At 39.8% G+C, this 25797-nt stretch overlaps 1 protein-coding gene across 5 annotated transcripts in view; it reads right to left on the bottom strand.

The window, feature by feature from the left end:
• LOC110493827 (mechanosensitive cation channel TMEM63B) overlaps nucleotides 1–25797 on the bottom strand; it is a 103157-nt gene that overhangs the window by 60060 nt on the left and 17300 nt on the right. For 4 of the 5 annotated variants that reach the window (XM_021568331.3, XM_090204947.1, XM_021568328.3 and 1 more), the window contains exons 2-3: nucleotides 10964–11198; nucleotides 4696–4775 (exon numbers count right to left, since the gene is read on the bottom strand). In XM_021568331.3, the coding sequence (XP_021424006.1) occupies nucleotides 4696–4775; nucleotides 10964–11137 (254 nt within the window). In that variant the 5' untranslated portion in view covers nucleotides 11138–11198. Of the gene's footprint in view, nucleotides 1–4695; nucleotides 4776–10963; nucleotides 11199–13568; nucleotides 13708–25797 lie in introns of those variants that run through there. The other variant, XM_090204948.1, reaches the window with a different exon arrangement.

Here is a 25797-nt window from a genome sequence, read left to right as displayed (position 1 = left end):
CCCATTCCTCCTTGCAAAACAGCTCGAGCTCAGTGAGGTTGGATGGAGAGCATTTGTGAACAGCAGTTTTCAGTTCTTTCCACAGATTCTCGATTGGATTCAGGTCTGGACTTTGACTTGGCCATTCTAACACCTGGATATGTTTATTTTTGAACCATTCCATTGTAGATTTTGCTTTATGTTTTGGATCATTGTCTTGTTGGAAGACAAATCTCCATCCCAGTCTCAGGTCTTTTGCAGACTCCATCAGGTTTTCTTCCAGAATGGTCCTGTATTTGGCTCCATCCATCTTCCCATCAATTTTAACCATCTTCCCTGTCCCTGCTGAAGAAAAGCAGGCCCAAACCATGATGCTGCCACCACCATGTTTAACAGTGGGGATGGTGTGTTCAGGGTGATGACCTGTGTTGCTTTTACGCCCAACATAATGTTTTGCATTGTTGCCAAAAAGTTCAATTTTGGTTTCATCTGACCAGACCACCTTCTTCCACATGTTTGGTGTGTCTCCCAGGTGGCTTGTGGCAAACTTTAAACAACACTTTTAATGGATATCTTTAAGAAATGGCTTTCTTGCCACTCTTCCATAAAGGCCAGATTTGTGCAATATACAACTGATTGTTGTCCTATGGACAGAGTCTCCCACCTCAGCTGTAGAGCTCTGCAGTTCATCCAGAGTGATCATGGGCCTCTTGGCTGCATCTCTGATCAGTCTTCTCCTTGTATGAGCTGAAAGTTTAGAGAAACGGCCAGGTCTTGGTAGATTTGCAGTGGTCTGATACTCCTTCCATTTCAATATTATCGCTTGCACAGTGCTCCTTGGGATGTTTAAAGCTTGGGAAATCTTTTTGTATCCAAATCCGGCTTTAAACTTCTTCACAACAGTATCTCGGACCTGCCTGGTGTGTTCCTTGTTCTTCATGATGCTCTCTGCGCTTTTAACGGACCTCTGAGACTATCACAGTGCAGGTGCATTTATACGGAGACTTGATTACACACAGGTGGATTGTATTTATCATCATTAGTCATTTAGGTCAACATTGGATCATTCAGAGATCCTCACTGAACTTCTGGAGAGAGTTTGCTGCACTGAAGGTAAAGGGGCTGAATAATTTTGCACGCCCAATTTTTCAGTTTTTGATTTGTTAAAAAAGTTTGAAATATCCAATAAATGTCGTTCCACTTCATGATTGTGTCCCACTTGTTGTTGATTCTTCACAAAAAAATACAGTTTTATATCTTTATGTTTGAAGCCTGAAATGTGGCAAAAGGTCGCAAAGTTCAAGGGGGCTGAATACTTTCGCAAGGCACTGTATGGAGTATCCACAGGTGTGGGAGGGGCCTCTCATATTTCCCAGCATGCTCCGTTGCAGGTAGATTTTTTTTTTTGCGTTTATTTTAATACCTGTCTTTTTGCATGTACATTGATTGTTTATAATCCTTTGTTTTTTACTTTCTGCTCCGACAGGCTTTCTGAATGCAAGTCGTGATATCTTCCCTTGAGTTGGCTACCAACAGGAATTGGATATTACTTTGCTAGTTACCATAACGTGACACATTAAGATATGCAAATAAGGCATCACCCTTACACTTCAGAAGATGTAAACTGATGGAGTTGACTGTTAATTCAAAACCCAGATAAGTGTAAAATTGCAAGAGTATACTAAAATGACACTAAAAAGAGTAATCAACTATTAGAGTTGGATATTTACTCTATTAGTGTAAAAAATAATTATAATGAAAAACAGCCTGGCATCAAAGACTAGACGTAACATAGTAAATGTAAAGATGAGACTCAAAATAGTGTGATATGTTACATTTTGTATGATTACAAAAAGACAGGTTACTTAACCCTTTACACACATGGGAATGTACCTACTTGGATCAGGCTTAATTAAAATGTTTCTTCCAGAAGAAATATGAAAAGTATGTGTATAAGCAATTGAAAGGGAACAGTGTGGATACATTGGAAAAATTATTAGGTCAAAATTGAGGACACAGCAGTTCACCTGTTGTTAGTGTTGATTGTATGTCCAGTTTACATTTACTGTACTTTTCACTGTATTTGTTGGAACAAAATCTGAAAATACTCTGGATACAGTCAGTAACACAAAAATACTTTTGGAAAAGGTGGGGTAGGTGCAACATTACAAGGGTTTGACTGAGAGGACTAACATGTGTCTCCAAGTGGCCAAAGCCCCCTCCAAAGTGTGCATAGTTCCTAAGTAATTTCAATGCAGTTTTATGACTCAAAGAAGAGTTCAACTATAAGGTGTTATTTTTGTTTGTTCTCCTAGCTGTGCCCTTGAGGAAGTAGGGCAGGGACACTGGTAGTTGTTTGGTTTGGAACATAACTCTGCATCAATTACAATCTCCACACCAATTACTGTTGTTTACGACTAGCTAAGTTCTAAAATATAATCTTAAGTGTTAGGCTTTCACAGGGCAATTCAGAGAAACAGATTGTAATTTTTGATGCTCATAGAAAGCAGTCATGAGTGCATTCAGGTGCGTGTCCCATTGCAAATTTTCTTCACAATAGACAAACATAGGCTTATTCTGTTCAGAACAACCCAGTCATCTTGTAACTGTACATCAAAAACACTGTTTATGAAAATGTGATATGGAAATGTGAAGTGCACATTTTGGACTTACAGGTGTTTGAGTTGCTACAGTAGTATGACATCAAATTGGTATGTATTATAATCCTCAATGTCTCATCTTTCAAAATTCATTGAGTCCTCTTAAATTTACAGCATTTCCCTCACTCAAACAAAAAATGTGCAAAAGTTGCCCAATTAGCAGGAGGGATGGGGGCAACTTTTTGATGCGTTTGGTGCTCAGGTTCAGGACGACTGTCAGTCAAAACCCATGCAGCGCAAAGCCTGAGCTCTGACGCCATTTATATCATGTTACTGTACAGCCACTGTGTTCCATTTTAGGTGCTTAAGTGCCAAAATCTGCTATTTTCAACCTGTATACATACGGGTACGAGCGTAAAGGGCTACAGGTACACTCAGTGATATGACGTAGGTGCACAAATGAAACAGCATAGTGGGTCAATTTCCGCAACAACCTAAGAGCGTAGAAGCGCAAGGCTAAACTTCCTCACTGTTTTGCTCCCGTACCTACCACGCAAAAAATGTAATCCTGTAGTTGACCAAATTACACGAGATTAGACTGCTCTAAGGAGTGACCTCAAACTACAATTTGGTTTTCGTAGAAACAAAACACTTATGTTAGCATTTTCAGACCAAAAATTGTATTTCACTCAGAAAAGAGTGTGTATGAATTGACACATTACAATATTAAACAGCTTTGGAATAAAATGTTCAATATATTTTCTTAAACATCCTCTGTACCGTGTGCTTATTGCTTAACCATTAATATGTTCTTGGGTCATTTTGAGACCTTATGGAGCATCAGGTACTGCTGGAATGTCTACTATGGCATGTGCATCTTTTTGTGAAATTACAATGTATACTCAAAACATTTATGAATTATTTATAAAGTATAAATAGCCCACACTTTAGATGAGGCCAAGCAAATAGGCCTACTTTAAAAAGTTGTTTATAAATGCGTGAATAACTAGGTTACTAACATTTACAAATGTGGGAGTAATGATTAATAAACTATTAACGAATACATTATAAATGCTTTATTATGTGGAGTTATTATAAAAAAGTGCTACCGAATATTTTTCCAAACTAATTTGTTGTGGCAGTTTTGAAAATCTTGCATAAGCCTGTGTCTGGTTGGGCAAGGCCAACTCTCAATATTCCCCCAATAGGACATAAAGCCCAAAAGGACAACTGCCAGAAAGTTTGCCTACATCGTCATAACAGAGTGCAAGTATACACTGGATTACCTGGACAAGTCTCTTAAGTATACGCTTGTTTTATGGAACAAATTGGTTGACGAAATTCATGAATTGATGATCACTGATGTATAATATGACGGTCAACTTTTAATGTCAGATAGCTAACCCTATAAAAATAAGATGGAGGCAGAAAGCTAACCCTTTAATTTTGCCTTTTGACCATGTCCAAAGTATGTATGTGCATGTGTCTGCATGGGGAAATGCCTGGAGGAGAAATAATGAGGTCGATATGAGCAGAGCGACCATGACAAGACCCAGTTCTCAGTGAATGACTGATTCAGTACTCAAGGAGTTCAAAACGTGTTATTTCTCTTCTTAATGCACTGCACCAGATCATGTACATTCAAGGTGATCGATTTGATACAACAGTAAAATACAGTAAGTATGCTAACTAGTTAGAAATTATTTCCATTATAATTACCAACATACCCAAACCATACATTAATCATAATTGATTAATAAGTATCCCAATGGGTTACGATAATAAACTGGTGAAAATATTCCCTATTTTGTTGCTCTGCTATGTGAGCAAACCCTGCAGCCCAGACAGTCGTTGTTCAGCTCCAGAAATTAGTAGTATGTAAGTGACAGTGAGTCATTCAGTCTCCCTGAATGACTTGCAAACCAATAATCCTGAGGGAAGAGGTAGGAAGGAATGGTGATGGGGTTACTTAAGGCACACAGTCATAACAGGCAAGTCATTCTCACAATTCAACGGACAAGGGCTAATGACCAGTAGGACTACATCAGGGCAGTATACGTGTGTGCGCGTGCATGTGCGTACCATGTAACACCTCAGAGTCATTTGTTAGGCCTACCTGTCAGCATCTGTCACCAATGCCAGGCGTCCATAATCCCAGGCCACTTTCCGCAGTACAGAGAAGACAAAGAGAAGCACCTGAAAGCACAGAGGAAAGTAATGTGATATGATTTCCTCATCATTGGTGTTTTTTGGGTGAGCCCCAAGAACATCTGTGTATCATTCAATATGTCACTGTTATTCTAAAAAAAAACAAATTGTAGGACCAGTAAGCACTTAGTGGGCTCCGAAATTATTGACACCCTTGATAAAGATGAACAATAATGATGGGGGAAAAAAATGAACAAATATGAAGCTATATTGTACGCTCCAAAAAATTGGAAAGATAGAGAAGAAGAAAAAGTAGGGGTCAAAATTGACACACCAAAATATTCTTATTAATAAAGTAGTCAAAAGATTAGTATTTGGTCCCATATTCCTAGTATGCAATGACTACATCAAGCTTGACACTACAAAACTTATTGGATGCCTTCACGGTTCGTTTTGCCTCCATTTTAGATTATTTTGTGCCCAATAGAAATGGTAAATTATCTATTGTGGTCATTTTGGAGACATTGAAAATAAGAATAGAATAATGTGTTTCTAAACACTTCTACATGAATGTGAGTGAGAAATGTAGAAGGTCAAAGATCATACCCCTCAAGACATGCTAACCTCTCACCATTACAAAAACCAGGGGAAGTTAGCATGTCTTGGGGGGTATGATCTTTGACCCTCTAAATTTCTCACTCACATTCATGTAGAGGTGTTTAGACACACATTCTATTCACAATAAAAGTGACTCAAATGACAATACATTTACCATTCATTTCTACTCTGCACAAAATCTGAAACACAACCAAAACAAAACTTGACCCCTTTACTTATAATCAAATCGAAATTGTATTTGTCACATGCCCTGAATAGAACAGGTGTAGGTAGACCTTACTGTGAAATGCTTACTTACAAGCCCTTAACCAACAATGCAGCTCAAGAGGAGTTAAGAAAATATTTACTAAAACTCAAGTAAAAATAGTCAAATAAAAATGAGGCTATATACAGGGGGTACCGGGTCAATGTGTGGGGTTACAGGTTAGGTAAGCTATTTTGTACATGTAGGTATGGGTAAAATGACTATGCATATGTGATAAACAGCGAGTAGCAGCAGGGTAGATAGTCTGGGTGGCCATTTGATTCATTGTTCAGCAGTCTTATAGCTTGGGGGTAGAAGCTGTTAAGGAGCCTTTTGGACTTTGACTTATAAGAATCTTTAGGGATGTCAATTTTGACCCCTACCTATGAGAATTTTTTTTTTTACATGTTAAACAAAATCTTTCTCTGAGAAATTGTATCAGTATAAAATATAATTTAGTATTTGAATTACGTATTTTATACAGTCATTATTGCTTATCTTTATCAAGGGTGTCAATCATTTCAGACCCCACTTCATATTATAGGAGGTAAATGTAGTACGATTAGAGGATGACAATAGAAAGGAGCAACATTGGTGCTTAATTCTAAAGGGTATTTTAAAAAATGTCAAAGTATAAAAAGGCCAACACTCACATCACTCAGTTCAGATTCCAAAAATTATTGAGTTTTGCATGTACAGTGGGGCAAGAAAGTATTTAGTCAGCCACCAATTGTGCAAGTTCTCCCACTTAAAAAGATGAGAGGCCTGTAATGTTCATCATAGGTACACTTCAACTATGACAGACAAAATGAGAAAAAAAAATCCAGAAAATCACATTGTAGGATTTTTAATGAATTTATTTGCTAATTATGGTGTAAAATAAGTATTTGGTCAATAACAAAAGTTTCTCAATACTTTGTTATATACCCTTTGTTGGCAATGACAGAGGTTAAACGTTTTCTGTAAGTCTTCACAAGGTTTTCACACACTGTTGCTGGTATTTTGGCCCATTCCTCCATGCAGATCTCCTCTAGAGCAGTGATGTTTTGGGGCTGTTGCTGGGCAACACGGACTTTTAACTCCCTCCAAAAAAAATCTTTGGGGTTGAGATCTGGAGACTGGCTAGGCCACTCCAGGACCTTGAAATGCTTCTTACGAAGCCACTCCTTCGTTGCCCGGGCTGGGTGTTTGGGATCATTGTCATGCTGAAAGACACAGCCAGCCATGTTTCATCTTCAATGCCCTTGCTGATGGAAGGCGGTTTTCACTCAAAATCTCACGATACATGGCCCCATTCATTCTTTCCTTTACACAGATCAGTCGTCCTGGTCCCTTTGCAGAAAAACAGCCCCAAAGCATGAGGTTTCCACCCCCATGCTTCACAGTAGGTATGGTGTTCTTTGGGTGCAACTCAGCATTCTTTGTCCTCCAAACACGACGAGTTGAGTTTTTACCAAAAAGTTATAATTTGGTTTCATCTGACCATATGACATTCTCCCAATCTTCTTCTGGATCATCCAAATGCTCTCTAGCAAACTTCACTGCAGGATTTGAGTCCCTGGCGGCATAGTGTGTTACTGATGGTAGGCTTTGTTACTTTGGTCCCAGCTCTCTGCAGGTCATTCACTAGGTCCCCCCGTGTGGTTCTGGGATTTTTGCTCACCGTTCTTGTGATCATTTTGACCTCACGGGGTGAAATCTTGCGTGGAGCCCCAGATCAAGGGAGATTATCAGTGGTCTTGTATGTCTTCCATTTCCTAATAATTGCTCCCACAGTTGATTTCTTCAAACCAAGCTGCTTACCTATTGCAGATTCAGTCTTCCCAGCCTGGTGCAGGTCTACAATTTTGTTTCGGTTGTCCTTTGACAGCTCTTTGGTCTTGGCCATAGTGGAGTTTGGAGTGTGACTGTTTGAGGTTGTGGACAGGTGCATTTTATACTGATAACAAGTTCAAACAGGTGCCGTTAATACAGGTAACGAGTGGAGGACAGAGGAGCCTCTTAAAGAAGAAGTTACAGGTCTGTGAGAGCCAGAAATCCTGATTGTTTGTAGATGACCAAATACTTATTTTCCACCATAATTTGCAAATAAATTCATTAAAAATCCTACAATGTGATTTTCTGGATTTTTTCCTCATTTTGTCTGTCATAGTTGAAGTGTACCTATGATGAAATTTACAGACCTCTCTCATATTTTTAAGTGGGAGAACTTGCACAATTGGTGGCTGACTAAATACTTTTTTGCCCCACTGTACATTTCACATTTTCTTTACGCTGACAAAGATGTGATTAATAATATGAAATAAATTGACTAAACAAGCCTTTTCATCTGTCCATTGTGTTATGATATCATGTCCATGTTGTTAGTATATTTTATTTAACCTTTATTTAACCAGGAACAGACAGAAACCTGTTTTGGGAGGGGGACCTGCTATATGCTGCTTTATGAGCGTCAAAGTTGACATTGTCCTAAGAAACAAAATCATTGAGAGACAGGGATCTTTGAGGGCACACATTACGAAATGTCTTCGGAACATTCATTTGGTCACCAGACCCTGTCATTTTGGGTGAAAACGCATTCTGGACACATATATAGTTATTGATAATGCTTACCAAGGCACAGCCATAACCCATCACTTTGTGACCTTTGCTGCCCAGTAACATTTTACAATATATTTGAGGAGATGAGCATGTGGCCATGTGAATGTAGCATACATGAAAAGACAACAGGAGATGAGGTGACCCCCCCAATGACAATACAGCTTCATTTGAATAACACCACTGCCAGACAGTCAGCCACTATGTAGGTCAATCCATTGTTCCCATGGTCACAAAGCACTATGGATGCTACCATCAATTATTCCTGAACAGGAGCATCCTGTTCCACACCAGCACTACAGCCAAACCATTAGGACTGGTCAAAAAAAAGTGGTACCATTGAACTCACTGACCGACTTGTCCAATTAGAAATCCATAGTTTTGTAAAGTTTCTAAAGGAATTTAATAAGACTCAATAAGATTTGTCAAACCATACACTTCATCCCCTGTAAATCTGGGACTGATTCAGACCTAAAATGACAAGGACACAAGGTTGAATGGACTCAGACCAATCAATGATATCAATAAACATCCAGGGAGAAAAGAAAATCAACACTAATGACGGACTTACTGGTCCGGATTTGAATATCCTAGCCCTGTTCACCTTATGTAGGCCCGTCCAATTGACCTGAGCCATTTCGAACGAATTTGTCTTTCAACTTCCTGCGCATTAACACACAAGCAAACCACGGGAGAAGTCATTAAATATGAATTACATGTGTCAAAACTATTACATAACATGTACAGAGTTTGAAAGATATGGTAGTTATCTGGTGAGAAAAAAATGAACCTGTGTTTTCGTGTAGTATAAGCACTCAGAAACCGACGTTAGTATTCCCAAAAACTTAACATAGCAGGGTAGTTAGCTAGCTTATTAGACTATCAAATAGCCATAAATCCATACAGGATTTATCCCTTTTTAATGAAAGAATTGAAAGGGCATTGTTGTTGGACAATGACAAAATATTAAATGTTTTAATGTAGATAACATTAGGATATTTGCTATCTGTTGTGGCACAAAGCTAACCCACCATGTTAAGTCTAATATTGCCGTCTCCAAAACGGAAAGGTGCCTCAAGCAGTGTTAACTTCCAGTCAATTCAAAAATATATAAATAAATATAATGATGACAAAGCAAAAACTGGTTTCAAGAAATATTTACTAATTTATTTAAAAAAATAACTAAACTGAAATATTACATTAACATAACTATTCAGACACTTTACTCAGTACTTTGTTGAAGCACATTTGGCAGTGATTACAGCATTGAGTCTTCTTGGGTATGACACTACAAGCTTGACACACCTGTATTTAAAGGACTTTCTCCCATTCTTCTCTGAATATCCTCTCAAGCTCTGTCAGGTTGGATGGGGAGAGCTGTTGGACAGCTATTTGCAGGTCTCTCCAGAGATGTTAGATTGGGTTCAAGTCCAGACCACTCAAGGACATTCAGAGATTTATCCTGAAGCCACTACTGCATTGTCTTGACTGTGTGCTTATGGTCGTTGTCCTGTTAGAAGGTGAACCTTTGCCCCAGTCTGAGGTCCTGGAGCAGGTTTTCATCAAGGATCTCTGTACTTTGCCTCGATCCTGACAAGTCTCCCAGTCCCTGCCACTGAAAAACATCCCCACAGCATGATGCTGCCACCACTATACTTCACTGTAGGGATGGTGCCAGGTTTCCTCCAGTTGTGATGCTTGGCATTCAGTTTCATCAGACCAGAGAATCTTGCTTCTCATGGTCTGAGAGTCTTTAGGTACCTTTTGGCAAACTCCAAGCGGGCTATCAGGTGCCTTTTATTGAGGAGTGGCTTCTGTCTGGCCACTCCACCATAAAGGCTTTATTGCGCTGCAGATATGGTTGTCCTTCTGGAAGATTCTCCACAGATGAACTTTAGAGCTATGTCAGAGTGACCATCGGGTTCTTGGTCACCTCCCTGAACAAGGCCCTTCTCCCACGATTGCTCAGTTTGACCAGGCAGCCAGCACTAGGGAGAGTCTTGATGGTTCAAAATGTATTCCATTTAAGAATGATGGAGGCCAATGTGTTCTTGGGGACCTTCAATGCCGCAGACATTTTTTGGTACCCTTCCTCAGATCTGTACCTCGACACAATCCTGTCTCTGGGCTCTACGGACAATTCCTTCAACCTCAAGGTTTGGTTTTTGCTCTGACATGCACTATCAATTGTGGGATGTTATATAGACCGGTGTGTGTCTTTCCAAATCATGTCCAATCAATTTAATTTACCACAGTTGTAGAAACATCAAGGATGGTCAATGGAAACAGGACGCATCTGAGCTCAATTTGGAGTCTCATAGCAATGGGTCTGAATAGTATACGTTTTAAAAAATATATATATTTGCAAAACATTCTGTTTCGCTTTGTCATCATGGGGTATTGTATATGATTGTTGAGGAAAAATGTTTATTTAATCCATTTTAGAATAAGGCTGTAATGTTACAAAATGTTGAAAAAGTCAAGGGGTCTGAATATTTTCCAAAGGTACTGTACACACACACATAGAAACTGTATACCTATGTGATCATTGCAGGTTAGCATAACGTCACTAGGACCCCTTTTCTCAAATCCGCACCTTCAGGTCAAAAGTATTGTTGTACACAGACCTGGGATCCCAGGTAAGTAGAATCTCTGGCCAATGAATCAGTGACAAATCAATAAATTAACTACAGGGGAGCGAGAAACCTGCAGCACTGGAATGGGAGCTAGGAATCTATTTGAAATACAGGCAAGACAGATCTCTAGGCAGACTCACCAGGAAGCACATGAAGTCCAGCGCAAGAACTGTGGGGACCCCTCCAAAGGGTAGGCCCTGAAGCACGGTGCTGCGGATACGGGCTGAGTAACAGTAGTCTTTGGACTCATTGTTGGCAGAGCAGTTCTCCTGGCCTGCAATGCAGGCCCGGACACCCCCCGGCCATATCCCCATGGTCACGATCAGGTGAAGACCCACAGGATCAGCAAGCTCACAGCCGCATCTTCCTGGAAACCTATCATGGAAGGAAGAAGGAAAAGGATGGTGAAACCACCGATTTCAGATATCCAGATAAACCACTTACGGCAACGAAAAACACCTAAACATCATCACTTAGGGAGAGGAATTGTGCACTTTATATAGAAATCTCAAAACTCCAATCTTTGTAAATTACAGTTTCTAAAACTAGAACTTGTTGTGAAGGCAATTCAATAAATAGAGCAAGTGTTTTGCCGCTAAGGACCATTTCACAAAGCAGAATCAGTGTTGGGGCACCTCACAGTAACAGAATGACACAGACTCAGATTTTTCACTTTACAAGTATGCCAAAACAAAAAAAAAACATTGATTGCAAAGTTAAACAAACCATAGAACTCTATGCACAAGGACTACTTTTAACGATTTCCCCAGAAAAATGTACAAAAACACATTTACTCGAACAGTGCATATGTAAAGTTTGGTAACAGAATGACAGTAAAATCTGTTTTTTGGTGTGACCACGTTTTCCAAAAAAATCTTAAATCCAAATCAAAGAGCGACTGAATCAAAAAAGCAAATTCTCCTTTTGAAAATGGCCAATGTGGCCATTATGGTATTGATATCATATTCTAGTTTCAAAATGTACTACAAAGTGATAATAGTACCATTTTAATCATGAAGTCCGTCTCGTCTAAAATGTTTTGAGAGTTCATCACGACTTACATGAGGGTTGGGTTTGGATTACAATTATGTCAACTAGAGGTCGACCGATTAATCGAAATGGACGATTTAATTAGGGCCGATTTCAAGTTTTAATAACAAATCGGTAATCTGCATTTTTGGACATCGATTATGGCCGATTACATTGCACTCCACGAGGAGACTGCGTGGCAGGCTGACTACCTGTTATGCGAGTGCAGCAAGGAGCCAAGGTAAGTTGCTAGCTAGAATTAAACGTATCTTAACATAAATCACTAGTTAACTACACATGGTTGATGATATTACTAGTTTATCTAGCTTGTCCTGCGTTGCATTTAATCGATGCAGTGCCTGTTGAAGTGATTTAGCAAGCGCATTCGCGAAAAAAGTTGCACCAATGTGTATCTAATTATAAACATCAATGCCTTTCTTAAAATCAATACACAAGTATATATATTTGTTTAACCTGCATATTTAGTTAATATTGCCCTTCTAACATGAATTTATTTTAACTTCTTATGGCTGCAGGGGCAGTATTGAGTAGATGGATGAAAGGTGCCCAGAGGTGCCCAGAGTAAACGGCCTGCTCCTCAGTCCCAGTTGCTAATATATGCATAGTAGTATTAGTATTGGATAGAAAACACTCTGAAGTTTCTAAAACTGTTTGAATGATGTCCGAGTATAACATAACTCATATGGCAGGCAAAAACCTGAGAAGAAATCCAAACAGTTATTACAAACAGGAAGTGGGAAATCTGAGGTTGGTCAATTTTCAACCCAGCCCCTATTGAATACACAGTGGGATATTGGTTATGTTGCACTTCTAAGGCTTCCACTAGATGTCAACCGTCTTTAGAAACTTGTTTGAGGATTCTACTGTGAAGTGGGGGCTCATAAGGGCTGTTTGAGCCAGGTGTCTGGCAGATTGCCACAGGCTCTAAGGCGCGGTCACGAGAGAGTTAGCTCTCGTTCCGTTGCTTTTCTACAGACATACGAATTCTCCGGTTGAAAAATTATTGAAGTTTAATGTTAAAAACATCCTAAATATTGATTCCATACATCGTTTGACATGTTTCTACGGACAGTAACGGAACTTTTTGACATTTCGTCTGCAACTAGGGAACGCGCTTCATGACCTTGGATTTTGGATAAATGGACATTATCGAACTAAATCAAACATTTAATGTGGAACGGGGATTCCTGTGAGTGCATTCTGATGAAGATCATCAAAGGTAAGTGAATATTTATTATACTATTTATGACTAATGTTGACTACCCAATATGGTGGATATCTTTTTGGCTGCTTTGCTGTCTGAAAGCTGTACTCAGATTATTGCAAGGTTTGCTTTTTCCGTAAAGTTTCTTTGAAATCTGACACAGCGGTTGCATTAACCTGTTGATCCTACTTGAGACGCAGACGTCTCAAGTAGGCACCTGGAAATGCAAATGCGCTACGCTAAATGCTAAATGTACTCGTTAAAACTCAAACGTTCATTAAAACACACATACGGGGTATTGAATTAAAGCTACACTTGTTGTGAATCTAGCCAACAAGTCAGATTTTTAAAATGCTTTTTGGCGAAAGCATGAGAAGCTATTATCTGATAGCATGCAACACCCCAAAATGCCTGAAGGCGACGTAAACAAAATAATTAGCGTAGCCGGCGCTACACAAAGAAGCAGAAATAAAATATAAAACATTCATTACCTTTGACAAGCTTCTTTCTTGGCACTCCTATATGCCCCATAAACATCACTATTGGGTCTTTTTTTCGATTAAATCGGTCCATATATACCCAAAATAGCCATCTATGGAAACTGTGTAATTCAGAAAAAACATTGTTTCAAAACGTTGCGTCATTTTTTTAAATTAAAAAAGTTGACGATAAACTTTCACAAAACACTTCGAAATACTTTTGTAATCCAACTTTAGGTATTAGTAAACGTTTATAATCTATCAAAATGATCACGGGGCGATGTGTATTCAATAGCTCCATGTCTTCAAATCATGGTTGAAAATCTCGACTCCAAAACATCCTGTCGGAGACCGGAAGAAATGGAATGTCTTTCCTTTGTTTGACTAAGAAATAACTCTCAGGAAAATGACGACAATGGCGACATCGTGTGGAATCTGTTAATTTGGTGTCCTTTAAACAATACATGAAAGTGGCGCATGGATATTATTTTCAGCTTTCAGTGACCAGTTCTTCTTGCGCTTTTCGATGAAACACAGGCTCTGTTATAGTCACAGCCGTAATTTAACCAGTTCTAGAAACTTCAGAGTGTTTTCTATCCACACATACTAATCATATGCATATACTATATTCCTGGCATGAGTAGCAGGACGCTGAAATGTTGCGCGATTTTTAACAGAATGTTCGAAAAAGGAGGGGGTAGACTTAAGGAGAAGTGTATCTATATTTCCATGTCTAACACTTGTATTTTCATCGACATTTATAATTAGTATTTCTGTAAAATGATGTGGCTCTCTGCAATATCACCGGATGTTTTTGGAACTAGTGAACATAACATGCCAATGTAAAATGAGATTTTTGGATATAAATATGCACTTTATCGAACAAAACATAACGTGAAGTCCTATGTGTCATCTGAAGAAGATCATCAAAGGTTAGTGATTAATTTTATCTCTATTTGTGCTTTTTGTGACTCCTCTCTTTGGCAGGAAAAATGGCTGAATTTTTCTGTGACTTGGCGGTGACCTAACATAATTGTTTGTGGTGCTTTCGCTGTAAAGCCCATTTGAAATCGGACACTTTGGTGGGATTAACAACAAGATTACCTTTAAAATGGTATAAGATACATGTATGTTTGTGGAATTATAATTAAGATTTCTGTTGTTTGAATTTGGCGCTCTGCACATTCACTGGCTGTTGTCATATCAATCCCGTTAACGGGATTGCAGCCCTAAGAAGTTTTTAACTAGGGAAATTGTGTCACTTCTCTTGGGTTCTGTGCAAGCAGAGTTAGGGTATATGCAGCAGTTTGGGCCACCTGGCTCGTTGCAAACTGTGTGAAGACCATTTCTTCCTAACAAAGACTGGAATTAATTTGCCAGAATTGTACATAATTATGACATAACATTGAAGGTTGTGCAATGTAACAGCAATATTTAGACCTAGGGATGCCACCCGTTAGATAAAATAATGTAACGGTTCCGTATTTCACTGAAAGAATAAACATTTTGTTTTCGAAATTATAGTTTCCGGATTTGACCATATTAATGAGCTAAGGCTCGTATTTCTGTGCGTTATTATATTATAAGTAAGTCTATGATTTGATAGCGCAGTCTGACTGAGCGGTGGTAGGCAGCAGCAGGCTCGTAAGAGTTCATTCAAAACAGCACTTTCCCGCATTTGCCAGCAGCTCTTCGCTGTGCTTCAAGCATTGTGCTGTTTATGACTTCAAGCCTATCAACTCCCGAGATTAGGCTGGCAATAATATAGTGCCTATAAGAACATCCAATAGTCAAAGGTTACTGAAATACAAATGGTATAGAGAGAAATAGTCCTATAATTCCTATAATAACTACAACCTAAAACTTCTTACCTGGGAATATTGAAGACTCATGTTAAAAGGAACCACCAGCTGTTCTCATGTTCTGAGCAAGGTACTTAAACGTTAGCTTCTTTACATGGCAAATTTTGCACTTTTACTTTATTCTCCAACAATTTGTTTATGCATTATTTATTTGAGACTAAATAGATTGATGTATTATATTAAGTTAAAATAAGTGTTCATTCAGTACTGTTGTAATCGTCATTATTACAAATACAAATATATATACACACATACATATATACACACATACATATACATATATACACACACACACACACACGTATATACACACACACATTGGTCAATTAAATCTGCTTTTTTTGGTCCTCCAATAAATCGGTATTGGCGTTGAAAAATCATAAATGGTCGACCTCTAATGTCAACATACATGCCCCCTTTTTGCCTATTAACACATGGTGTCAACGCCAAGGGAGAATTGCCACTACTCTTGCTCAACTAAAAATGTAATCTGTCTAATCACAATTTAAGTCACTCAAAAAAAGTTGAGTTGAACGCTCTTTGAGAGGAGTATTTCGCTTGCATTGAACACAAAACAACAAGCCGACTAGGGAAATGGATAAACTATTCTACTATGGGGTAGTCTGTTTTTTCTATGAATTACTTGTTTTGTTTGTAGAGGGAAAGTAAATGTAAACGGTCTTAGCATCTTCAAAGTGCACCTCTGCAGATGTATATTTTCTGCAGATATATATTTTCATGTTCCATATTTTTGGGATGTTGCTTCAATCATTTTGAAACACTGGTGTAGTACAGAGATGAGGTAGTCATTAAAAAATATTGTTAAATATTGTGCACACAGAGTGAATCCATGCAACTTAAGTACATTTTTACAGCTGAACTGATTTAGAATTGCCATAACAAAAGGGTTGAATACTTATTGACTCAAGACATTACAGCTTTAAAATGTCATTTGTAAAAATGTCTAAAAATATAATTCCACTTTGACATTAGTGTAGTGTGTGTTGGCCAGGTTCACAAAAACAAAATGGAATACATTTTAAATTCAGGCTGTAACAACAAAACGTGGGGAAAAAAAAGGTAATGGGGTATGAGTACTTTGAGGTCTACTTTTACTTGTTACTTCTGTGAACTTTCATTATCCTTCCTCCTCATGAGGGAGAGAAATTCGAAAAAAAAAAAGAAAAAAAACTTTACGATATGTGAGTTTTTGGTAATGAAATTACAAGGCCTTTATCCAAATCCAGATAGCTGATGTTCTGAAAGAGCTGCAAAATCTGGACCCCTACAAATCAGCCGGGCTAGACAATCTGGACCCTCTCTTTCTAAAATTATCTGCCGAAATTGTTGCAACCCCTATTACTAGCCTGTTCAAACTCTTTCGTATCGTCTGAGATTCCCAAAGATTGGAAAGCTGCCGCGGTCATCCCCCTCTTCAAAGGGGGTGACACTCTAGACCCAAACTGCTACAGACCTATATCTATCCTAACCTGTCTTTCTAAGGTCTTTGAAAGCCAAGTTAACAAAAAGATTACTGACCATTTCGAATCCCACCATACCTTCTCCGCTATGCAATCTGGTTTCAGAGCTGGTCATGGGTGCACATCAGCCACGCTCAAGGTTCTAAACGACATCATAACCGCCATCGATAAGAGACATTACTGTGCAGCCGTATTCATCGACCTGGCCAAGGCTTTCGACTCAACATTCTTATTGGCAGACTCGACAGCCTTGGTTTCTCAAATGATTGCCTCGCCTGGTTTACCAACTACTTCTCTTAGAGTTCAGTGTGTCAAATCGGAGGGACTGCTGTCCGGACCTCTGACAGTCTTGCTGCTGGTGATTCTCTGCACCACCTCTACGCAGACGACACCATTCTGTATACTTCTGGCCCTTCCTTGGACACCTCCATACGAGCTTCAATGCCATACAATTCTCCTTCCGTGGCCTCCAACTGCTCTTAAAGGCAAGTAAAACTAAATGCATGCTATTCAATCGATCACTGCCCGCACCTGCTCGCCTGTCCAGCATCACTACCCTGGACGGCTCTGACTTAGAATACGTGGACAACTACAAATACCTGGGTGTCTGGTTAGACTTTAAACTCTCCTTCCAGACTCACATTAAGCATCTCCAATCCAAATTTAAATCTAGAATCGGCTTCGTATATCAAAGCATCCTTCACTCATGCTGCCAAACATACTCACGTAAAACTGACCATCCTACCGATCCTCGACTTCGGGGATGTCATCTATAAAATAGCCTCCAATACCCTACTCAACAAATTGGATGCAGTCTATCACAGTGCCATCCGTTTTGTCACCAAAGCCCCATACACTACCCACCATTGCCACCTGTACGCTCTCGTTGGTTGGCCCTCGCTTCATACTCGTCGCCAAATCCACTGGCTACAGGTTATCTACAAGACTCTGCTAGGTAAAGCCCCGCCTTATCTCAGCTCACTGGTCACCATAGCAGCACCCACTCGTAGCACACGCTCCAGCAGGTATATCTCACTGGTCACCCCCAAAGCCAATTCCTCCTTTGGTCATCTTTCCTTCCAGTTCTCTGCTGCCCATGACTGGAACGAATTGCAAAAATCTCTGAAGCTGGAGACTCGCATCTCCCTCACTAGCTTTAAGCACCAGCTGTCAGAGCAGCTTACAGATCTCTGCACCTGTACATAGCCCATCTGTAAACAGCCCATCTACAGTGCCTTGCGAAAGTATTCGGCCCCCTTGAACTTTGCGACCTTTTGCCACATTTCAGGCTTCAAACATAAAGATATAAAACTGTATTTTTTTGTGAAGAATCAACAACAAGTGGGACACAATCATGAAGTGGAACGACATTTATTGGATATTTCAAACTTTTTTAACAAATCAAAAACTGAAAAATTGGGCGTGCAAAATTATTCAGCCCCCTTAAGTTAATACTTTGTAGCGCCACCTTTTGCTGCAATTACAGCTGTAAGTCGCTTGGGGTATGTCTCTATCAGTTTTGCACATCGAGAGACTGACATTTTTTCCCATTCCTCCTTGCAAAACAGCTCGAGCTCAGTGAGGTTGGATGGAGAACATTTGTGAACAGCAGTTTTCAGTTCTTTCCACAGATTCTCAATTGGATTCAGGTCTGGACTTTGACTTGGCCATTCTAACACCTGGATATGTTTTTTTTTTAACTATTCCATTGTAGATGTTGCTTTATGTTTTGGATCATTGTCTTGTTGGAAGACAAATCTCCGTCCCAGTCTCAGGTCTTTTGCAGACTCCATCAGGTTTTCTTCCAGAATGGTCCTGTATTTGGCTCCATCCATCTTCCCATCAATTTTAACCATCTTCCATGTCCCTGCTGAAGAAAAGCAGGCCCAAACCATGATGCTGCCACCACCATGTTTGACAGTGGGGATGGTGTGTTCAGCTGTGTTGCTTTTACGCCAAACATAACGTTTTGCATTGTTGCCAAAAAGTTCAATTTTGGTTTCATCTGACCAGAGCACCTTCTTCCACATGTTTGGTGTGTCTCCCAGGTGGCTTGTGGCAAACTTTAAACAACACTTTTTATGGATATCTTTAATGGCTTTCTTCTTGCCATTCTTCCATAAAGGCCAGATTTGTGCAATATACGACTGATTGTTGTCCTATGGACAGAGTCTCCCACCTCAGCTGTAGATCTCTGCAGTTCATCCAGAGTGATCATGGGCCTCTTGGCTGCATCTCTGATCAGTCTTCTCCTTGTATGAGCTGAAAGTTTAGAGGGACGGCCAGGTCTTGGTAGATTTGCAGTGGTCTGATACTCCTTCCATTTCAATATTATCGCTTGCACAGTGCTCCTTGGGATGTTTAAAGCTTGGGAAATATTTTTGTATCCAAATTCGGCTTTAAACTTCTTCACAACAGTATCTCGGACCTGCCTGATGTGTTCCTTGTTCTTCATGATGCTCTCTGCGCTTTTAACGGACCTCTGAGACTATCACAGTGCAGGTGCATTTATACGGAGACTTGATTACACACAGGTGGATTGTATTTATCATCATTAGTCATTTAGGTCAACATTGGATCATTCAGAGATCCTCACTGAACTTCTGGAGAGAGTTTGCTGCACTGAAAGTAAAGGGGCTGAATAATTTTGCACGCCCAATTTTTCAGTTTTTGATTTGTTAAAAAAGTTTGAAATATCCAATAAATGTCGTTCCACTTCATGATTGTGTCCCACTTGTTGTTGATTCTTCACAAAAAAATACAGTTTTATATCTTTATGTTTGAAGCCTGAAATGTGGCAAAAGGTCGCAAAGTTCAAGGGGGCCGAATACTTTCGCAAGGCACTGTATCTACCTACCTCATCCCCATACTGGTATTTATTCATTTTGCTCCTTTGCACCCCAGTATCTCTACCTGCATCTTCTGCCAATCTACCATTCCAGTGTTTAATTGCTATATTGTAATTACTTCGCCACCATGGCCTATTTATTTCCTAACTTACCTCATTTGCACTCACTGTATATAGACTTTTGTTTTCTTTTGTTCTACTGTATTATTGACTGTATGTTTTGTTTATTCCATGTGTAACTCTCTGTTGTTGTATGTGTCGAATTGCTACGCTTCATCTTGGCCAGGTCGCAGTTGCAAATGAGAACTTGTTCTCAACTAGCCTACCTGGTTAAATAAAGGTGAAATAAATAAATACATAAATAAATAAATTTTTAAAAAGGCACATGCCAATGTAGTTAAACTTGCAGAAGGCAAATCATTTCTCCAAAACGAAATACAAGTGCTGATATTAGGTTGGGGTCATTACTTCAACATTAGTGTTTTAATGTATTTCTAGACTTTCTGGTAGATGTTTTCCATGACCCTTTTCTATCTTTTGACCACAAATATTTTTATAGCACAGTTATGGAGTGGCTTCTTCTATCAAGTGTCTGTCTGATGTAACGGAGCACTGGAATTACATCCAAAGCTTTTCATCTTCGGTTGGGAAACAGTGTTTCCCCTCATATTAGTCCAAACCCAGTGTGGGTCTTCACCTGCTTTGTGAACTAGTGTCCACAAACAGCCAATAACAGAAAAATCCTCCCAGAGACCGACAATGCGTGACAGAAGGTGACAGAGACATGGTAAGCAGACACTGGCAAAGACATCCATCAATCAAACTCAAAGAGCAATGACATTTCAAGAAGAGCCAGACACAAAGGAAATGTCATGTACTGGCTTCAATGATCTCAACTGTCTCTTGTCACAGAGAAAAAGGTAACATTATCATATGAAGGCATTATAAATGTATTACACATGTGCTTCATCCATTATGAAGAGTGAATTCATAGGATGTGTAAACCAAAAATGAAGGTTTGCTCTTTCCTGTGGGTGTCAAACTCATTCCATGGAGGGCCGAGAGTATACTGGTTTTCATTACTTCCATTCAATGTGTGAAATTAACCTTTTAACAAGGTGACAAGGTGACAAACAGGTGACATCATTCTACAGTGGTCCCTGCAGCATAAACTCAAACCGGTGTGATTAGAATGGTTATTTAGAACGTCTAGTTAGTTAACCTTCAAAAAGTTATTTTACACACACACACACACACACACACACAGTGTCCATTACAATCTATGCAATAATCGGAATGCATTATTTGTCACCAGAACTTGAAAACATGTGAATAAAACTGTAAATACATTATGCTCCATACATACATGTATGCTACAGTAGAAACATGATATAAAGATAGGAACGCACACATGTCCAACGTTATTATTTGTAAGGAAAATAGCGTGAGCACCAGCCAGAAAATGTGCCAGTTCCTGCAAGACTGCGCAAATGTCAGCATACTTGATGTGCGGGAAAAATGGGGGAAGGGCTCTCCTCGAAGAGGGAAGTTTGTCCAGCTCAGTTAAGCCTCAAATATAAATTGTCCGCAACAGTGAAATGGGCTACTTCAATGTGAACGAATGAGGAGGTGGAACACACCTTGTTTCAAAAATGTCGTTAGAAAATTATTTCACATTGGCAAGTTGAAACATAGCCTATAGATAATTAGGAGGCAGCGCGTGTTAACTGTTCTGTTGCGTAAATCACATTTTGGAACAGTGAGTGCATTCTGACATCATGTGCATGAAACAACTTACGATCGGGGCGACAGTTAGAGATATTTGGAACTCATGTGAAAAGATTAATTTCGGTTACTAGTCCAAGCTCTAACCACTAGGCTACCCTGCAGCCCTTGGTGAGGGAAGTTCCTAACCAATCAGTGACCTCATTGATCAATCAAGTACAAGGGAGGAGCGAAAACTCGCAGACACTTGGCCCTCCATGGAATGAGTTTGACACATGCTCTAACCATTGTCCCTGTTTCCAAGAACTCCAAGGTAACCTCACATCTGTAATTATGAAGTATTTTGAAAGGCTGGTCATGACACACATCAACACCATCATCCCAGACACCCTGGACCCACTCAAATTCGCATACCGTCCAAACCGATCCACAGATGACGTAATCTCAACTGCACTTCACAATGCCCCCTTCCACCTGGACAAGAGGGGAAATAACTGAGAATGCTGTGCATAGACTACAGCTCAGCGTTCAACACCAAGCTCATCACCAAGCTGCGGATCTTGGGACTGAACACCTCCCTCTGTAACTAGATCCTGGACTTCCTGACGGGACCAGGTCGTGAAGGTAGGCAACACCACCACACTGATCCTCAATATGGGGGGCTCGTCAGGGGTGTGTGCTTAACCCCCTCCTGTACTCCCTGTTCACCTACGACTGTGGCCACGCACGACTCCAACACCATCGGTCACAACGTGGTAGAACTGATCACCGACAGCGATGAGACAGCCTACAGGATGGAGGTCAGAGACTTTGGTTGTGTGGTGCCATGACAACAACCTCTCCCTCAACGTCAGCAAGACCAACGAGCTGATCATGGACTACAGTAGAAAGAGGGTAAACTTACCTCACCTCAAAAAGCACTAATCGCTCCACACTACACACATTCACATAAACTACATATGCACATACACATGCATACCAACAACACAAAACACACACATTTTTTACAATCATATCTATCCTGATGCCTAGCCACTTTACCCTGCCTTCATGTACATATCTACCTCATTCCCCTGCACATTGATGAATGCATTTTTACTTTGAATCAGTAAAAGGCACATGACAGCCTGCTTGGAGCTTGCCAAAAGGCACCTAAAGGACTCTCAGACCATGAGAAACAAGATTCTCTGGTCTGAATGCCCAGCGTCACGTCTGGAGGAAACTTGCCACCATACCCACGGTGAAGCATGGTGGTAGCATCATGCTGTGAGGATGTGTTTCAGTGGCAGGGACTGGGAGACTAGTCAGGATTGAGGCAAAGATTAACTGAACAAAGTACAGAGGGATCCTTCATGAAAACCTGCTCTAGTGTGCTCAGGACCTCCGACTAGGGCAAAGGTTCACCATCCAACAGGACAACGACCCTAAGCACACAGCAAAGACATAGCAGGAGTGGATTCAGGACAAGTCTCGGAATGTCCTTGAGTGGCCCAACCAGAGCTCGGACTTGAACCCGAGCTAACCTCTCTGGAGAGACCTTAAAATAGACTTGCAGCGACACTCCCCATGCAACCTGACAGAGCTTGCGAGCATATGCAGAGAAGGGAGAAACTCCCCAAATACAGGTGTGCCAAGCTTGTAGAGTCATACCCAAGAAGACGACGCTGTAATCACTGCCAAAGGTGCTTCAACAAATTACTCAGTAAAGGGTCTGAATACTTATGTAAATGTAATTAGTGTTTTTATTTTTTTATACATTTACAAAAAAACTCTAAAAACCTGTTTTTTCTTTGTCATTATGTGGTAGTGTGTGTCGATTGGAGGAAGAACAAAACTGGAAAAGTCAAGGGGTCGGAATATTTTCCAAATGCTCTATATATTATGGACATTTTCTGAAATTACAACGATAAAAATGTACCTACACAGGAAAATAAATCCTGTGTAGCACCTTTAAGTCTACTCACATTGTATTCAGCGCATGTGCCAAATACAATTTGATTTAAGTTGACATCTAATCCCACAGATAGTGCTAATTTGCACAAAATAATTATGACAAGAACAAAAAAAAAGATAGATCAGTTTTTACATGGACAATGCATTATTATCTAAAGGCATAGTTGAACAAGCAGTGTAGTGGGGTCTAAAATAGCTCAATAGTGTTGACGTTTTTAAATAGTTGAAATCATTGGTGCCTGCTATGTGATGCTTCCCTGAAGAATGTCACCACATTACTTCAGCCATATTATTCAGTCATTAGTTTTGTTGACACCCTGCACTAACATGAGTTTCGATATCTAATCAATATGATCCAATCACTCTACACATTGTATTGTGGTGAAATGTGTCTCTTTGTGACCAGATCAGCTGGTGTCTCCCTGTATGCAAATCATTTGACAGATTTTCTAAATATTTATTTTAAAGATAATTACTAATGCCATTAGTGAATAGAGACCAGTATAATGATGATTAAAATGGTTTGATCTAGATCGGTTTACACTTGATTGATATCCAGGCACCGTGTGACCGACTACCTCCGGAAGTGGTCAGGAAGATCTGATCACAATCATATCACAATGTGTCTTTTAATCGTCGAAATCGGTCTAAAGATGTCACAATCAGAATGGGGGCAAGATCTGGACAAAGGGCCCATGACAGTTATAAACAGAGCTATTGATTCATACATTGTCTGAGTAGTAACACAGTGTAGCCTGTTTCAGAGTTCCTAGCACTTGTACAGTCATGCCCTAGATTGACTGAGCAATAAACGAATTCAGGTTGGATCAGTATGAACTGTGCAATCGGTCTTGATGTTGTTGAGGGATAAGATTAAAAGGGTTTGGCCTATTTGCGTTCCCCGAAAGATGGCATGTCTGCTTGCTTCAGAGTTCTCAGCTTAGAAATGAAGGACTTTCAATGAGTCTTGCAGCTGCCACTCCCCAGGGCTAGCATTGACATCAGCCTTACTACTCGGTGACGGCATTCCCTTTATGGATACGGTGAGGTGTTCCCAACCTATTTTTCAAACCTAAAATCATCCCACTTTCTCTTATCAAAAGAGAATTTAATGCTTTTTTCCCTCTTCGCTTGTGTGTCCGATCAGAGTAGAGAAGCAAAAAAAAAAAAAAAAAAGAGAGAAAATGAGCCAAGATAGTGATGAGTGTGGAGTTCTGGCAGCTGAATTCTAGCTGATCAACAGGAATTCTATGCAAAGATCTTACCGACAACACTGAACTTCCCAACGACTAAATAAGGATGTGGACTCAATAGGGAAAATCTGACAGAAAATATGTTGTTGTGCCTCCTACGCAGCCTTGATAATGATCACTGTGATTCGTCTGTGGTGATTGAAGAACACGGCTCAGAAACACTTAATGCCTTAGCCTACTACCTCCTTATCTTATCAACAAACAAAAAAATTGCGGGGTTGTGAAGTAGTGTTATATAAATGTTTTCAACTTCAAAAGTAACCACAGGTTCAATTGTGGGTGTGCCATTGTAGCGACCTTCGTACAAAACCTAGTAACTTGACTGGTTTGAGCCTTTTCGCAATGACTAAGGCGTCTGACCGACAGTTGCAAAGACCCATGACTGAGTTCCAGTCAGGCTATTCCCAAATTAGCTGCATTGGTGTCAGAAGTTGAATGCTTCTGACACCAATTCTTTACAAAGTAAGGGGTATTTTAAGTAGAAAGTAACTTGTACAACTAAGAACAAAGTAGGAACCTCGCCATGAGGTTTGAGCCTCTTGGGGTAATGACTAAGGTGTTGGACTGAGTCACAGAGACATGGGTTCAATTCTAGATCAGAATACCCCCCCCCCCCCCCCAAAATTCACATCTACATGTTACCATTGAATCCTAGCAGAGGAAAGAGGGGCATTGTTCAGGTGCACTGCAGTCAACAACACAACTAAGGCCAGGTGCACAGCTTTGTTTCATACAGGGCTCTTTTACTACTCTTGGTATGAAAAAGTGTCCTTTTTCTGTTTGACATGGCTTCATAGCTGTATCTGAACATAGTGTTAAGCAGCCATCTAACTATCCTAATGAAAAGCCCATGTCTTTTAAGTACAAATGTGATTACTTTACTTTCATTATTATTGAAAAAGGACAATTCTCCTACAAGATCAATTCCATGTCAGTATAAGAGTTACACCTTGTAATTTTACACGCCCAATTTTTCAGTTTTTGATTTGTTAAAAAAGTTTGAAATATCCAATAAATGTCGTTCCACTTCATGATTGTTTCCCACTTGTGGTTGATTCTTCACAAAAAAATACAGTTTTATATCTTTATGTTTGAAGCCTGAAATGTGGCAAAAGGTCG

This window comes from Oncorhynchus mykiss, chromosome 17, assembly GCF_057628025.1.
Source record: "Oncorhynchus mykiss isolate SJ-2025 chromosome 17, ASM5762802v1, whole genome shotgun sequence".
NCBI lineage: Eukaryota > Metazoa > Chordata > Actinopteri > Salmoniformes > Salmonidae > Oncorhynchus > Oncorhynchus mykiss.
Note: the sequence above shows the minus strand (reverse complement) of the source record. Positions and strands in the feature narration are given on the sequence as shown.